The sequence below is a fragment of the Eumetopias jubatus genome, unplaced genomic scaffold (assembly GCF_037043125.1).
Source record: "Eumetopias jubatus isolate StellerSeaLion01/CBP00866 unplaced genomic scaffold, mEumJub1_p1.0 scaffold_4, whole genome shotgun sequence".
In the NCBI taxonomy this organism is placed as follows: Eukaryota; Metazoa; Chordata; class Mammalia; order Carnivora; family Otariidae; genus Eumetopias; species Eumetopias jubatus.
The window spans coordinates 25064002-25083140 of NW_028274810.1; the positions used below are offsets into that span (position 1 = coordinate 25064002).

At 32.0% G+C, this 19139-nt stretch overlaps 1 protein-coding gene across 2 annotated transcripts in view; it reads left to right on the forward strand.

Moving 5' to 3' along the window:
- The window catches only part of DPYD (dihydropyrimidine dehydrogenase), a 794533-nt gene that overhangs the window by 174697 nt on the left and 600697 nt on the right, over window positions 1-19139 (forward strand). For both annotated transcript variants that reach the window (XM_088022348.1, XM_028101938.2), the window contains exons 4-5: window positions 429-516; window positions 18040-18201. In XM_088022348.1, the coding sequence (XP_087878474.1) occupies window positions 429-516; window positions 18040-18201 (250 nt within the window). The remainder of the gene's footprint in view (window positions 1-428; window positions 517-18039; window positions 18202-19139) is intronic.

The window sequence follows — 19139 nt, forward strand, 5'->3', positions numbered from 1 at the left end:
TGAGAGAGACTTTGCTTTTGTGTTCGTATAATAATTGTGGTGTAAAGGCATACAAAACTTTTATCCTAAAAGACTGCATTCTCTAAGCATTGTCAGTTTAATTAGAGGTCAAAACAAGACTGGTTTAATAAATGAGTAAATGATGTATCTTAAATAAGTATGGTCCTCTTAATCTCTAGGAGGAACATGGAAAGGATGGGCAGTTAGCCTGAGTGGTGCTATTTTATGCATCTCAGAAGGTGTACAGAAAAATGAAACACAGATGCTCTGTGTTTCCTGCTTAACAAAATATTTTATACCTAAAAATAGAGCACTATTTTATTTGTCCTTACTAGACACTAACTTTGAATGGGTATCGGGTACAGAATATATAGAATATTATATCAGTTACTTTATAGTTTCTTTAATCTGGTCATTTTATTCCTTAGGTGCCTGAAATGTGCAGATGCCCCCTGTCAGAAGAGCTGTCCAACCAATCTAGATATCAAATCATTCATCACAAGTATTGCAAACAAGGTAAATTCAGATTTAGCTCTGCAAATGAAAATAACAGCACTTGATCTTGGTATCTACCTAGTATGACCTGTGATTAAAGCATAAAGCTTGTTTTAGTAAATTTGGTGAAAGTGTTAAAGATATGGTTTCTATAGGCATGTAAAAATGTGGTACATTTTGTTAGTCTCTTCCAAGTTGTGATATAATTTTTAGAAAAATGCATATTCATTGTTTATTGAGTTAAAAATTAGTTTTTGTTGAAATTAATGATTTTTTAATCCAAGGCACTCACTTGAATAGATTGACTGTAGCTTAAGCTTGCTAAATGCTTAGATAGGAACTGTCATTGATTAACAAAACACATTTCAAATTTGTGAAATATTTTTGTTTTAAAATGTGTTTTGGTATTAAGTCTGGCACATTGAGACACATCAAGGAAATGGACTTTTCCCTGTTGCTAAAGTTTAGTTAATTTGTTTAACATTTGGAATAAATCACAGAGACTAGATAAGAGTTATAACCAAAAAACACCCAAGACCAAAAAATAGACAACAGGCTTTTAAGAGCCTTTATATTCCTTTTTGAACAAAAGGAATTTTAATCTTTTTTTTTAAACTAATGTGAGAGTAAGCCCAGTTTTTCATTCACTAAGTGAATGTTCGATTGAATAATTAATTAATAGTGTCTTTTGTTTGTGAAAGGAGTATTGTGAGCTCTTAGCCAAGTGTCTGATGCTTTGGCAAATGGGCAAAAGCTGAAGGAAGTCTTCCCAAAAGGATGCAGAGAATCCTTCTTTTCACAGTGTTTGATGCTTATGTTCTAAAATGCTGTACAAATCCCATAAGTACTCCTTCAACAACCAGCTTTTTTATAAAGATCATTTCTCAATGTCAATTAATTAAAAAAACATTTCAGGAGAAAAATGGTACCTTTCTCTAGTTTTAGGATTTCAAAAGAATTAATGTTATTACTTAGGTGTATGGTATAGTATTAATCTACATGGACATATTCATTAGGATTTTAAGTCTAGGTTAAATATTTAGATTGAAAACTTATTGTGAACCCAGGGAAATTATTTATGAAAGAAAGCATCTGTCTTACAAGGTTGTGGTATAAACGAAATAATACTTGTATGCGACCAACATAGTCATTATTTAACAAATATTTTGTTGATGTGGAATTATTAATTTCCCTCTGCATTAAGTATGGTAATTATTATACAAGGGCTTACTATTTTTGTAGCTTTTATTATTTATTGAGTAGCTTCTATGTACCAAACGCAGTGACATGTATTGGGTTCCTGCTATGGCCCTGCCTTTTAAGAGTTCATAATTTATGAGCAAAAACAGATACATTAAAAAAAAAAAAAAAAAAGAACACCTTAACCATATTGGTTGTGGCTGGTGCTGCAAATTGTGCAATCCAGGAAGAATATTCAGCATGGGCAAAGGCAGCAATGTGAGTGTGTATGTGACAAGTTTGGGCAAATATAATAACTCCAGTGTGGCTAGGGTAGGGCCTAGATTACAGAAAAAAAAAGTGATGGGAAAGAAACAAAGCAATTAGACTGGGATTCAGTTGTGAAAATATTGTCATTCTATGCTCAATATTTGAGACTTAATCCCATGCATAGTAAAAAAATCACCAATGCTTTATATTTGTTTTCTAATTAAGATGTGTTCTAGTTTAGAAGGGACCTCATTTATTAACTTTATATTATCCCAAACATCTATCATCACAAGACCTTTGTCTTATATGTGGAAATAAATAAATCATGTGAAACTTACATGTGAAGTCTTTTTTGTTTAATAATTACTTCATACAAATGGAATGAAACCAAATGTCCGAAGTTTGAAGGCTGAAGTGTTTTGGCTAAAATTATTTCCATGGTAGCACTCTTGACTTCAAGCATGAGAAGATATTACAGTTACGATCCATGCTAGCTAAATGTCCCCTAGATATTCCAAAATTCAGTGGTGATATTGTAATTCTAATTAGTAGTATACCCCATTCATTCAAGGTCTATACAAATTTATAGGAAAAAAAAAAAGACCTAAAGGGAATAATGGTATTCTTTGAGAAGTTTATAAAATGTCTAAGCAAGATCAGAATCATCTCTATTTTAGGAAAACTTTGTTTCATTAATTTGTCTGTATTCTTTACTGCCTAATGAAGTGTTCTGCTTAGCTATATATTTAAACGGATTTTGATATGAAGAGAAGATATTTGGAGACATTTAATTGAAAATGTGATCTTTTGCCAGGCATTTAGGGAACTCTATCGTTAAGTAGTGTTTTGTTGAAGAATCACTGAAGTAATCATAAAAGGTCAGAGATTCTTGTTCTTTAAAGCCTGCAGCTTTTTAGATATTTACCAGCTGTGTACAATGTGGGCTGTCCCACATTGCTCTGCCATTGGACCTCAACCCAGGAGGGGGATTCTTTCCAGGTTGAGAGGGTAATTGAATCGCTGGACTCAATGAGCCTTGTGCCTCTTTGAGAAAAGGATGTCACTTGTATTGTATTGTGTTAGGTTTCTGTGATTCAGGGAGTTTAGGCCAATACTTCCATTCTTTATTTTCTTACAAACTGGATTACAGCTCTAGTTTTCAAAGGTACACTCAATTCTATTGTACCTCCTCAGTCAGTTTTTCTCTGTTTCGTACATGCAGGCTGTTGTTTGCAATTGTATCTCCCAATCGGAAGTACACGTTTCAGAGTCATCAAACTGTGACTACTGGGTTATGTTTCTTGATAGCTTTCCTTTGGGGAAAAAATAAAAAACATTACTTTATATCAGAATGCGTGAGGTTGATCTATAAATGTAGTGAAAAAGAATGACTGTTCAAAATGTTCCTTCGTTTCATGATGCTTTATTTTAAACAATAGAGATACTTTCTCTTTACAAAAGTTTCTATCAAATTGTAAAGCATTGATTTTTCCATTGATTTGTATATTATATAGAATCCGTGTGCCCAGATTTGTGTGGCTTTTATACCTAAATAACTAAATTTAATAATACACATTAGAGGAAAGCTGACTGAATGACTCAATGTAAAGCTCTTCTTTATGATAGATCCCCACCAAAAGGATGAGAAGTCAGGGGAGAAACAAAAATGTCACTAGCAGAATTCATTTGATAACCATTGACAACAATATTTTTATTTAAAAGAAGTCATCTTGATATATGTGCATGTGTATATGTGTATGTTTGTACACATATATACACACACATACATATTCCCGATAAAGTGCTACAAAGCAGAAGTGCAATCAATAGATTTACTTCATCCTCCTTTTGGGTTTGCTTTTCAGTTACAATGGGTAAGTGGTTTAATACCTTTTTCAAGTAAAATGTTGATCATTTCCAGAATAATTTCCTAAAAACATAGCTCTAATTATATCACTGCTTTATTAAAAAAATGTCAGTGGCTTCCCAATGCCTAGAAACCAATGTCCAAATACATAGGCTATTATGTAAGCCTACTGAGTTTTCTCCCACTATCATGACAGAGAAATAAGGAGATGAAAAAAAATTAGGAAGCCCACGACTTATTACCCAATAGTATTTGAAAATATGAATATTTCAGATATGTAAAATAAAAAGGTAGTGATAAGATTTCTTTTGGATCGCAAGGCTAGTTTCCTCACTTGTTTTGCTAAGGGATAACTAAGAGTACTTCTGTCCTTTCTAAGAGGACTGTCAGAAACTTACCTCCCTTCTGCCATAAAATGGTGCTCAAGAGAACACAGCTTTTAAAAACTCTGTTATGCGTTTAGAGGGTAAACAAGTAGAGTTGAATGCCATTTGGCTTAAATAAATAGTTCTGAATTCATGTGTTAATTTCATTTATAGTTGAGATGCCAATATTTGAGTAATGTGAAAAATGTTTTATTCTAGGACTGAGTGAATTCAAATTTTTACAGCTATTTTATAATATGGGTCTGTGTCATTTAGAGTGTTAATCTGAGTGGGTATTCTGGTAGAGAGTAAAGTACTATACTTCAAATTAGCTCATCACTAAATCATAAAATACTGTTTTCTATTTTATCCTTTTAAAACTTGATAAGATAGTATTGTTATGCTTTATTAGTCAATATTGGATTAGCTTTATCCACATTTTTGCCAATTTTCATTTTTTTTTCCTTTTCTTATCTTTTTTTCATTTTGAAGTTGCCATGGGAAAGTGGGTTACTTTTGCTTGTACTGATGTTATTGGAAAATTAATAGAAACCTAATTATTGCTCATTGGAGTGTTATATTTCTTTGGAGGAGAGCTGTTTTAAAGATCTTTTTATCTTTAGTGTTCAACTGAACAGTGATTTACTTAAGTTTGTATTTTTTTTTAAGATTTTATTTATTTATTTGAGAGAGTGAGTGAGAGAGCACATGAGCAGGTGCAGAGGGAGAAGAAGGGGGAGAAGCCAACTCTGTTGCTGAGCAGGGAGCCTGACGTGGGGCTCGATCTTAGGACCCTGGGATCATGATCTGAGTCAAAAGCAGGTGTTTAACCAGACTGAGCCACCCAGGTACCCCTAAGTTTGGATTTCTTTTTGTTTATCCTGCTTAGTTTTCACTGGGGTTCTTGAATCTGTGACTTTCATCATTTGGGGGAATTTCTCATTGACTCTATCATCTTCTTATGGAGCTCCTATTAGATATATGTTAAACCTTTTTACTTTATTCTCCATGAGTGTTATCTTTTTTGTTTTTTGTATTTTTAAAAACTCTGCTAGCTTTTAATTCATTTTCCAAGCCTGTCCTTAAATAATATAAAAATACTCATTTTCATACTCTGGGAGTTCTACTAAAGATTCTCTCTGTCTGATTATACTGTTGGTAGTGTCTAGGGCTTCCACTGATTGTGCTTTGTTTCTTCATATGTTTATTTATTTACTTATTTACTCACACTGCTTTTCTTTGAAGCTTTATATGTAGAAATTCTGTGGGGAGTGCAATGAATACATTTTTCCTTACAAGGGATTTATATCTGCTATGTTCTCAGAGGACCTGAAAATGGGATCCAATATTCACCTGGTTTAGCAAATGCCTTTAAGATGATTCCACTTATTTTTCTGTCTTATTGCCTTGTCATTTTCAGTCTTGGACATGACAGCTCATGAATGTATTCATGATGGCTTTTTAAAAATATTTTACCTATAATTTTACCTTTTTAAATCTACTCTTGTAGCAGATAATTATTTCTCAATACATGGAAAAGTGCAATAATTATTTAAGATCTAATGGGTAGATTGATTGAAACCCAGATTAGCAAATACTGAAATAATTGGGAAGCTATATGAAAGAAAGAAACCTTTGAAAAATAAGACAAAAAGAGATTTGCCACATCAGATCTTAAACTCACTGTAAAGCTTCTATAATCAACATGTAGTGTTGGTACAGGCATACACATTTTCTGGAGCAGATGAAAGTCTGTAAAAAGAAACAAGTAAATATGAGAACATAATATGTAATGAAGAGTGCATTTCAATTCAGTGGAAACTGATGGGTTCTTTGAAAAATCATTCAGGTATAATTTTGAAATTACTTTTAGAACCCCCCATTAGGCCATGTAACATAAATTTTAAATGGATTAACTTTTAAATATTAAAAAAATTAAAAAATATTTTGGAAGCTATAAATTATCTGAGAACAAATTTTACTACACACATTTTTAAATAAAAGCTAACCCAACTTGAAACAAAGTGATTTTTTTTTTTTACTGTGCATTAACTTATGTTATCAAAGTGTTCCTGGATATTTAAATAATAACCTAATCCAGTATACACATAGGCAAATGTCATAAATGTTACATAAGAAGTATACACAAACGATTAATAACCTTATTAGAGATCTCTTACTTCCATATTAGCTGGAAATGTGTAAATCAAAGGACGGGATACCACTTTTCTCTCATCAGATTGTTGAAGTTAAGAAGTTTAATAACCTCCTAAAGCTGAAAGGAAACAATAAGCATCACACAGTAGAAATATATTTGTAAATTACAAATATCTATACCATTGTGCCAACAGTGCTTTATTATGTGCTCTTCCTAGAAAAATAAAATTATCACCATGTAATGGTATAGGTACACAATATTTTATTATAGCAATTGTAGCATCATTTGAAGTAGCCAATACCTGAGACAGCCTAGTGCCCATCATTACGAAAATTGCTTAGTCTATTTATTTTATGTATTATATATTATTTATTATATTTTAATATTTATTATGTTTAATATTTTGTGTTTATGTATAATATGTTTATGTTTATATTATGTATAATATTTATTTACATTTAATATTTATATTATGGAATGTTGTGAGACTATTCTTAAAAATATATTATTATTATATTTATTGACCTAGAGGGATATCTCTATTAAGTGAAAAAAAGTAAGTTGCATATTAATATGAATAACATATTATCTTTAGAAAAAATCCAATTTATATATAAGGAAACATGGCATAGAAGGATATAATTTAACTTTGGTTTCCTCAGTTGGTTGAGGTTGAAGGAGGGTGAAGAGAAGTTATTAACATTTTTCTTAGAAATCTCCATATTACTATACTTCTACAATGAGTATGTATATTTTTAAATAAAAATAGTAAGTTAAAGTCACTAGTAACATAATATAATAAAGTAGAGAGGTTAAAGTTTTTATTTTGGTGTAAAGAGTGAAAAATCCAGGCTTTCTTTTTTTTCTCTAAATGACTAATAATTTCAAATCTGCTGAATAATATAGTTTTCCACTGTCTTAAAATGCCACATTTATCATATATTTAATTTCATATTTATTTAGGTACATTTTCAACCCTCTATTTGTCCTACCAATCTATCTTTGACAGAACCAAGGTGTTTTAATTACTGTACTGGGTAATATACCTTATCATTGACTGAAGCCATTTCCCTGATAGTATATTAATTTTCAGAATATCCTTTTTTTTTAAGATTTTATTTATTTGGCAGAGAGAGACACAGCGAGAAAGGGAACACAAGCAGGGGGAGTGGGAGAGGGAGAAGCAGTCTTCCTGCTGAACAGGGAGCCCGATGCAGGGCTCAATCCCAGGACCCTGGGATCATGACCTGAGCGGAAGGCAGATGCTTAACAACCGAGCCATCCAGGCAGCCCCAGAATATCCTAACTTCTGTCTGCATATAAGACTAAAATGAGAAAAAGCTCTACAAAATAATTATTGAACACCATGTTCAGACTATAATAAAATATTAATTTAAAATTATTAAGGCAAATGTGTGCCCATTTCTCCTCATTCATTTATCAATTGATATAACATTAACTGAATATTCCAGAATTCATTCGTTAATTTTAATATATAACTTCCTTGTGTTGAATCTGGCAAATGATAGGATACTAAATTTACTAGTGTTAAAGGACTGTAATATTATTTTCAAAATGTCCCATCTTCTTTAATGTATTCTGCTGAAAAAGATAAATAGATGTTACATTGTCTATTGAATCATTAATGCTTATGCAAAATCTGTCTTGTTTCTGTTTTGTAATATATATCTTTGGGCCTTTAAAAGGTTACAATTTTGCTTCTAATCACAGCTAATACAATGTGTAATAGTAACAGCTTTTCTTCATATTTGTTTCAAAAGATGAACATTTAGTTCTGGAAAACCTTCTGTAACTCAAAGCACTGTTTAGTCAATTTATTATAAAATGTAAGTGATATAAAACCTAAAAGTAATGTCAGTATAACTAAATGATAAAGATTTCCATTGTACAACTTAAGCCAATTTTATATGAAACAGGTAATACCATATTGTTTGTGGTTGTATGTTATGTGTGGACACATTTAAATATATGCCTTTGTTAATATTTTTTAGAACTTAAATTAAAAAATAGAACAGTTACAATCTAGTTTTATATATGTATGTGTAAATTAAACTGGAGTCACAACTTTTTTCTTTAGTGTAATCAAGACAAAGGAAAATCTGTATAAACACATAAGAAGATACTGGTTAGAATATTTTTTAATATTAATAGGTAAAAATAAACATAACAGAACCTAGATGAATGGAATTTTAATTTATCTGGCTATCTCATTGTATAGAAAGGAAATTCAAAACCCATCAAGGCTAAGTGATTTATCCCAGATCCCATAACTACTTGATAGAATAACTAAATATTCTTGATTTTTTTTCTAGTGTGCTTTTGTCCACATCAGTCTACACAATCTGTATGAATAATGTATGTATATTATGAGTCATTATTAAAATATAAAGTATATAAATATAAATGTAAAATAGAAAATACAGGACATAAAATATGGAGGATATTATATTCATATATACATATAAGCAACATATTTTCTATCATGACAATTTTGTAAGTGCTATTAACATCTTAAATGGTAGGTAAAATGTATAACACAGTAGACTTCATTGTTTAAAATGTTTTTTATTTAAATTCAATTAAGTTAACATTTACTGTATTATTAGTTTCAGGGGTAGAATTCAGTGATTCATCAGTTGCATATAACAGCCAGTGCTCATTATATCAAATGCCCTCCGTAATGCCCTTTACCTGATTATCCCATCCCCACGCCCCCACCTCCCCTCCAGAAACAGCAAACTTCATCTTAAGGAAATTTGGGTTTAGTTTTCTGAAAACTGGTAAATTGAAAAATGTAGGTAAATTATTACAATCAAAACTAGTTTTACTTTTGAAAGTAATAATGGGTTTAAATTAATGTACTTGGAATGGAGAGTTTTCTCATAAATTTATTTGTACCCATTGTACAAATAGTGGCTGATAGCCGGTTTTATGAGCCACAATATAATAATGCAGTATGGTAGACACTGAAGCACCATGTCAATTAAGAAATCTCACATTCTTGTCAGTGAAGAGCAAACCCTCACAAAACAATGACTTTATTCTGTTTGAAAAGAAGAAAACAGGAGTGTTATAGTCTAGTTCTAATAGCATAAATAGTGAAATTTTGCCTTTATTACTAATTACCTTATACATATAATTTTTTACAACAGTCACTGGATTTGTTGTTTTAAATCTTGTTCGAGATAAAGTTATTTAGTTACTTTTCTTTGTAAAGTTTTTGCTTCTTTCTTGCTGTCTTTCTTATTGTGCTTCCTAACATGAATTTTCTTTAATAAACTTTAAAATCTTAAACCTTAGGTTTAACATTATAAGAAAACCTTTTTTAGCTAGAAAAAGCCTAGGGGTAATGGGGTGCAGACTTAAATTTATTAAGTCTGTTCTATGTTGTATAATGTACTAGGCATGCTATCTGTGTCAAATTAAAAAAATACTTAGTGTAAATATGATGAGTTAAGAAGGAATTTTGATCTGCATTTTTCAAGTAATGAAACTGAGGTTAAGAGATACTAAATTTTATCCCAGTATAATATAAGCAGAATTAAATTCAGAAGCCTGTGTGCACGCACCTGTGTGCACCTTCACAAGCATCTCAAGGTCAGATAAAAAAAATTTATTTTCTACAAGAATAATTCTTTCCTTACACATTCATAGTTCTAAAAGTCTAATCATATCATGCAAAACTTTTCTAAAATTCAGTATGTCTGAGATACGAAGGGAAGGTTTTCAGAGTAAAACCAGGCAAACCTATTCTATACCCCTTTGTCCCCAGAAGAGTGAATACTGGGAGGGCAGGGTTTTTTTGTGGGTTCTGTTAACGATAGGTTCCCACTCTCCTTTGCCAAATATATGAAGACCATTGGATTGTTCACTGAGAAGATGGTGATAGCTTGACAGTGTTCCCTGTGCTTATACTTTCTGTATGTACTATTAGGGACATTTTCTATTAGATTAATGTACATTAGCACACTCATCGTTAGACAACTCAGTCTAGAAGTATAAGTAATGTTAATTCACCCTTCTCACACTTGCAAACTTACTGAACTTTCCCAAGTATTTTTTAAATGCAGCAGATTGGAGTTTATCTTGGAAGGATGCTTCCATCTGTGAAAACTCTCATTGGAAAAAGCAAGAACACTTTAAAATAAATCCACCAGCTGTTTTGATAATGTTGTGGTGATATGAAGGTCTGAATATGATAGGACTATTGGTTAAATTCGTTATAACATATCAGATGATAACTGGTTTGTGAGTTTTTCATGTTTCTTGATAATGACTTAAAAACCATTAAATTGTAGAGAGATGACATTAATGCAATTTCAAGTTATAACTTTAAAAATAAAAGGCAAAGAATCAAAGTTAAGGTTGTCTTAAAATTAACCCACACAAATGGCACATGTTGTAGCTTTGAACAAGCTTTTAAAAACCCCAATGGGTAATAGAAAATTCAACACCTGAAAAATATGGGTAAGTTAATGGACTAGAGAACATTCAATGCATGTTCTTTTGTGTTGATATAAAAAAAAACATATCAAACATCAATTTGTGTTTTAGATTTTTGCTTAAAGGAGTAAAAGTCCTCATAAAACAAATCTGTGCACAAAAGATCAGATATTTAATTTTTATCCCTCCCAAAATAACCCTGTACATTTTTCTTCACACAAAAGAAGACTAAAATACTTGTGAATGATTGAATAAAGTGAAGAAACTAGGTGAAGTGATTGTGTATTTTCTAGAAGGAGACTACTGGGGTATCTTTAAAGTACCCTTCTAAATTTAAATTTTATAGCCTTTGCTTTTAGAAAGGTTTAGAAGCTCACAGAATAGGAGTCAAACCTCTTGTTTAGAAGGAGAACTCAAGAAATCTCTCCACTTACTATGAGAGAAAAAAAATTGATATTGATCTTGACTTTCTTGATGGGAACAGCTGAGGAGGTGTTCCTTTTCTAATGGGTTTCTGAATGTTTTTGACTCTGAACACCCAGCTTCCTACACAGTAGAGTTATCTACCATTTGTTCAAAGTTATTTGTGAGAGGAAGAGTACAAAGGTGATTTCTGAATCATTGCTTGATGTTGGCTCAGACCATTTTCAAAACCATGTTTGTGTATTCTGATACATGCTAATGCATTCCTTTTTTATGTATCATCATGTCTTCTTCACTTTCCCTGTTTTTTCCACTCTCCTGAGAGTTTCCACAGCCTTTATACAATAATCTTCCCAATTAGTCCTTTAATACTAGCACCTTTTATTAAAAAGCTTCAATTAGATACTAAACCCTTAGATTGGAAGTGAAATTTTTCCATAATTTGTTCCAAGCACATTAAAAATATATCTTCTAATCATCATTTCCTGAATGAATCTGTGAACATCTCAACATAATAAAGACCTTTTTTGAAAAACCCACAGCTAGCATCATACTCGGTGGAGAAAAACAGAACTTGTCCCCTAAGGTCAGGAACAACGCAAGGATGTCCACTCTCACCACTTTTATTCAACATAGTACTGGAAGTCCTAGCCACAGAAATCAGACAAGAAAAAGGAATAAAGGCATCCACATTGGTAAGGAAGAAGTCAAACTTTCACTATTTGCAGATGACAATCTGCACATATTATTTTTTATTTCTGAATAATATCATTATATGGATATACTACTTTTTTAGCTCTTCATCAGAAATGGGCATTTAGGTTGTTTCTACATTTTAGCTATTAGGAGTACACTACTTTGAACATTATTGTATGAGATTTTACACGGACATATATTGTAGATTTTTTGGGGTGTACACTAAAGAGTGGAATTGCTGAATCATATGATAACTCTATTTTTACCCCTATGAGCAACCGCCAAACTGTTTTTCAAAGTACCAACACCATTTTTCAATCCCATCAGCAAGATATGATTGTTCCAATTTCTCCACATCCTTGTCAACATTTTTTATTGTATGTCTTTTTTTAACTTAAAAAATTGTTTATTTTTAAAATTTTTTTTTAAATTTTTCTTCACATTTTTCTTTTAAAGTTTTTATTTAAGTTCTAGTTAGTTAATATACAGTGTAATATTGGTCTCAGGAGTAGAATCATAGTGACTCACCACTTACGTATAAGATCCAGTGCTCATCTCAACAAGTGTCCTCCTTAGTACCCATCGCCCATTTAGCCCTTCTTCTGCCCACCTCCCTCAGTTTGTTCTCTGTAATTAAGAGTTTCTTATGGTTTGCTTCCTCTCTTGCTTTCGTTTTTCTTTTTCTCCTTTGTTCATCCGTTTTCTTTTTTTTAATCTGTTTTATTTCTTAAATTCCACATATGAGTGAAATTATAGGGTATCTGTCTTTCTCTGACTTATTTTGCTTAGTGTAATACACTCTAGCTCCCTCCACATCGTTGCAAATGGCAAGATTTCATTGTTTTTGATGGCTGAATAATATTCTGTTGTATATATTATTATGTCTTTTTCACTGTAGCCAGCCAAATAGGTTAAGAATTGGTATCTCATTATTTTGACTAGCATTTCTCTGATAGCTAATAATGTTTAGCAACACTTATGCTTATTGGCCATTTGTATGTTTTTGGAGAAATGTTCATACTAATCCATTGCTCATTTTTTAGTGAGTTATATTGTCTTTTATGTTAGTGAGTTCTAAGTCATCTTCATATATTTTATATGAAAATTTCTTACCATATATAATCTTTTCCTGTTCTGTGGGTTGCCTTTTAACTTCCTTGGTGGTGTTCTTTGTAGCACAAAAGCTTTTAATTCTGATGAAATCCTGTTCATCTATTTTTGTGTGTGTGGTTGCTTGTGCTTTTGTTGTTATATCTAAAAACCGTTGCCTAATTCAAGGTCTTGAAGATTTATTCCTATATCGTCTTATAAGAGTTTTAAAGATTTATCTCCAGCATTTAGATTTGTAATCTATTGCTAGTTAATTTTTATGTATGCTGTGAAATAGGGATCAACTCCATCCTTTTGCTTATGGATATTCAGTTATCACATCATTTCTTAAGGGGAATATTCTTTCTTTACAGAATTGTCTTGGAAACCTTGTCAGAAAACCAATTGAACATAAAAAATGAGGGTTCTATCTAGACTGTCAATTCTATCTAGACTGTCAATGTATGTGTGTTATTATGCCAGTACCACACTGTCTTGATTACTGTAGCTTCATAGTAAGTTTTGACATCAGGAAATGTGATTCCTCCAACTTTGTTCTTATTTTTCACAGCTGTTTTGCCTATTCTGGTTCTGGATCTCTTGGTTTTTCATATGAATTTTAGAGTCAGTATGGCAATTTTTGCAAAGAAATCTGCTACGATTTTGATAGGGAGTGCACTGAAGCTGTAGATAAATTTGGGTAGTAGCATTATCCCAACAATAAGCCTTCTAATTCATAATCATGGGCTGTCTTTCCATTTATCTAGGTCTTCATTAGTTTTTTTCACCAATGGTCTATTTTCAGAACATGTGTTTTACACAGTTTTGGTAAATATAGTCCAAATAATTTGTATTTTGATCCTCTTAGAATTATTTTTTTATTTCATTTTTGTTTTGTTCATTGTTTTATACATTGTGTGTAGAAATAAAATTGATTATTGTATATTGATTGATCTTACACCCAACATGCTGGCTACAGTCATTATTACTGCTGTATTAGTCAGGGTTCTGCATAGAAATGGAATGGAATATATATATTATATATAGAGATATATATGTATATATATATAATATATATATGGAATATATATATGGAATATATGTGGAATATATGAATGGAATATATATATATATATTTATATATTTATATATCGATGTCCAGACTCCACCAGGCAGGCTCCAAAAGGGACAGATTTTCTTCCTGTTGCCTCTTCTTGTGCTATTCAGGTCCTCAATGGGTTGGCTGATGTCCACCCAGTTGAGTGATAATTGGGGAAGGCGGTCTACTTTGGTGAGTCCACCAATTTAAAAAACTAATCTCATATAGAAATGCCTTCTTGTACCCACCCCAAAATAATGTTTAATGTGGGCATCCCATGGCACAGTCAAGTTGACACATAAAATTAAACATCATAGTGCTAATAGTTTTTTTAGTGGATTTTAGGATTTTCTATATACAAGGTCACTTCATCTACAAGTAGAAATAGTTTTACTTCTTACTGTCCAATTTGAGTAGCTTTTATTTCTTTTGTTTGCCACATTATTTGGATAAAACCTTCAGTACTATGCTGGATAGATGTGCATCCTTGTATTGTTCCTGATGCTAAGGAGAAAACGTTCAGTTTTCAGCGTAAAGTAAGATGTTGACTGTGGTTTTTAAACAGATGTCCTTTATTAACCCCTAAAATGAATTAATGGCTTTCTGTTTCTGGTCTGTTGTGAGTTTTTATCACAAGAGGTATTGGATTTTGTCAAACACTTTTCCGCATTTTTTGAGATGATCCTGTGATTTTTGTCCTTTATTCTGTTGATGCAGTGTACTATATTAATTGATTTAGGGAATGATAAACCAACCCTGCATTCCTGAGATAAATTCCATATGTGTATTTTGGAAGTATTTGTGAAGAATTGGTATAAATTGTTAAATACTTGGTAGAATTCAGCATTTAAGCCATGTCAGCCTCAAATGCTCCTTGAATCACTTTTACTATCTTACTGATTCCTTATTTAATGATTCCTTATACATGAGTGAGTCAAGTAAAATCTTTGATACATGGTCCTTCTCTATGTGTAAAGGAATCCCGTCTTAACTTTTGAAAAGTATACTTTGACAGCATAGTGCTTTACTATTGTCCTTTACCAGTGACACTGACAAAGACTTTCACAAAGACAATGGCAAATATGACCAATTTGAGGAAAGAAACAGATTAATCTTGAGTTAAGATAAAAAGACTTTTTTTTTTTAAGATTTTATTTATTTATTTGACAGAGAGAGACACAGCGAGAATGGGAACACAAGCAGGGGGAGTGGAAGAGGGAGAAGCAGGCTTCCCACCGAGCAGGGAGCCCGATGCAGGGCTCAATCCCAGGACCCTGGGATAATGACATGACCTGAGCCAAAGGCAGACGCCAAACGACTGAGCCACCCAGGCGCCCCAAGATAAAAAGACTTTTACCCTATAATAACATTTCATTGAATTGATGGAAAGATCAAAACTAAGGGAAATATACCAAAAAATCATCTAAGAGGGATGCCTGGTGACTCAGTAGGTTAAGCATCTGCCGCCTGCTCAGGTCATGATCCCAAGGTCCTGGGATCAAGTCCCACATAGAGCTCCCTGCTCAGCGGGGAGCCTGCTTCTCCTTCTGACTGCCGCTCCCTCTGCTTGTGCACTCTCTCTCTCTGACAAATAAGTAAATAAAATCTTTTTTAGAAATCATCTAATAAAGTATAAAGTGTAATTAATGAGCTAGCTACATGCTCTCCAATTTATACTGAAAAAAGCTGTGTTTTACATCAAGATACATATTAAATCTGAAAAATAATGTAACTAAATTTTATAACCTATTCAGTATTGAACAGTATTCTTTATTTTTTAAAAGATTTTATTTATTTATTTGACAGAGAGATAGAGAGCACAAGCAGGCAGAGCAGCAGGCAAAGGGAGAGGGAGAAGCAGGCTCACTGCTGAGCAGGGAGCCCGAGACAGGGCTTGATCCCAGGACCCTGGGATCATGACCTGAGCCAAAGGCAGACACTTAACCGACTGAGCCACCCAGGCGCCCCTGAACAGTATTCTTTAGTATTAGAGTTTATCTTGGTCCTTATGAGTATGTGGTCATATATATGGCTTTGAATCCTGGCTCTGCCACTTTATATGCTCTATGATCCTTTGGCAAATTATTTATCCTTCCTACCCCAGTTTCCTTATTTATAAGTTGAGTTTAATAACACATTCCTATTATGTATTCTGAAAAGATGTACTGAAGAACCATTCTTATGTGTTAGACATTACTGTTGGTTGCTAAGGAGACACATTTAATAAGACAAATACTGTTAAACCACTGTGAATACTATTAAGACCATGCATTAAGATCTATTTTTAAATGTTTTATTCAGTTATGGAATGCCAGTTTGATTCTTTTTAAATAGATCACAGGATTCTGGTTATATTTTGAATTGTTTCATCTATTTTGTTTGTTCTTTTTCTAAATTTTCATGAAGATTATTTTCAAGTCTTTCTCTGCTAACTCCAGTTTCTGTATCAGATCTATGGGTCGATTGATTCATTTTTTCACTGATTATCAGGCATTTAATTCTGTTTTGTCTTATGCTTAGAAATTTTTGATTAGGTGCTGGACATTTTATATAAGATGATTGATGATAAAGATTAAATAAAGATCTGGCAAACTTCTGGTAATGTATTAAGGAGTCAAGAAATAGTTACGGTTATTTCTGTTGTTTATTATCATCAGTATTCTGTAGTCTCTAGGAATTTATATTTATGATCAAGGTTAGTCAGGGAACAATGTGTGTGTTTTCAAAGACCTTAAAAAGTATTGTAAACAAAAGATAAAGGAGAAATAAATACATTAGTTTCATACCATTAACTGCATTCTACCATCTCTTCTTTAAAACATATTTTATAGCATTTTTGTATTTACAGAAAAGTTGTGAAGATAGTACAAAGAATCCCTATATAGACCTGCACATTATTTTCTCTATTAATTAATATCTGACATTACTATAGCACATTTATTACAATTAATGAAACATTATTTCTGTATTATCACTAACTAAAGTCTATGCCTTCTTCAGATTTCCTTAGTTTTTACCTAGTGCCTTTTTTCCATATCTAGTATCTTGCCAGAATAGCATATGACATTTAGTTGTCATGTTCCCTTAGGGTTTTCTTGAGTTTTATATTTTCTCAAAATTATCCTTATTTTGATGTACTTGACAGTTTGAGGAACATTGGTCAGGTCCAGTTCTTACTTTTAATTAGAGAAAAAAAATCCCCATGTGTTCAAATTATTCATTCTTAGTCAATAATATAATTGTACAATGTATGAACAAGTTTGGTTCTAAAAACTTGATAAAATGAGTAAGGTTTTAAGTTATTCTATAATAATCAAAGAAGTAATGAGAGATGAGCATGTCAAGGTCTCATCCAGGAGTGCCTGTATAATAAGTTTCATCTGCATCTTTGGTTTATAGTATGTAATTGAAGGATGATAATCAACACAGAGTGCCATATATATATAGTCTCTCTGGACAAGCCAGATGAAAAAAAGGGAAAGAGGGTCCTAAATGCTTTTAATTTAGTTAAATGGAGGATAACTTGAGTTTAACCTTTTTGTTTGTTTTTTTAAAGTTTTAAGATTTACATTTTAAGTTTGTTCAATCTACCTAACTTACCTTTTTTAAATATGAAAAGAACAATTCTTGTCAGGATATAGTTAGATGCCTTGTGAAAGAAAACTGTTTACGGAACATTTATATTTTAAATTTTGATTTTCCAAAATTCATTAATTGTTCATTTATGAATATACCATATATTGAATATTCCTGTATATCAGGTATTCTGCTAGTTATTACTTGATGTTTTCTGGTGGTAAACATTATTGTAACCTCTCTATCTTTTACATGTCTTAATCTTCAACTCAATTACCTAATAAAAAATTGGGTCATATTTTGAATGTTTAAGGTACATTGTTACATAATAAAATTTTATTTTATTTTATTTTTCTAGAACTATTATGGAGCTGCTAAGATGATTTTTTCTGACAACCCACTTGGTCTGACCTGTGGAATGGTATGTCCAACTTCTGATCTTTGTGTAGGTGGATGCAATTTGTATGCCACTGAAGAAGGACCAATTAATATTGGTGGATTGCAGCAGTTTGCTACCGAGGTATGTAAGCTGTACATACTGGTTTTTTTTGGCCCACCCCTAAAGCACAAAAATCTTAAAGTTACTTTAATTCTCGGTGCTCTTTTGATATCCAGCATTTTTAATATAATACACAGTTAACATGTATTGTTTTATGTCATAAATAATATTTTTATTCAACAAGGGCTACAAAAATTAAACTTCATAAAACCCTATGTCAAATTAATTGCAATCCCAGAAAGTCATTAAAATATTCTGAGTGAAAGTTATATAAATTAGAGGGTCTGAAAAGAAATTTATTCATTAACTCTACATTAGAGTGTGACAAGGGAACCCCATTATAAAGGGGCTATCTTGCCTGATTCTTTTTCCTGAAATTCTCTTTAACCTTTACAACTTTAAATAACACATCAGCATTATTTTGTGATTTTTTTTTTTAGTAATAGAGGTTAGAGAAGTTTGAAAAACCCTAACACTGAATAATATTCTTTAAAATTAAATTTTATAAACTTTTAGAATAGGAGCAGGTGTGTTATTTGGATACAAACTTATAATAAAATGAAAGCATTTAATCACACAAGTTTGATTCTTAGCTTTCTCTTTTATAAATCCTTTGTCAGTGACTGATACTCTGGGATATCTTATGCTCTCTGGTGTCCCCTCTTTGGAGTCAACTACCAAGTTATTTTCTATGTATCATTTAAATGATCAACTTATATCGAGGTTATAGTAAGATTGTATAATCCGCATGGTCCAGTTGGCTAGAAGGCCAAATTAAATGTCTGTCAACCGTAGTTTTTTACTTAATGACTTCCCTATCTGGTTTTGTCAACTCAAACACAATGTATTCTTTCCTTTTAGGACCCTTCCCATAACGTCCCTCAAGGTTAAGTCTCACTTTGCTCTTAGTAATAAATCAAGGTTATTCCTTCTCTGCTTTCTGACAAGTTAATTCTAAG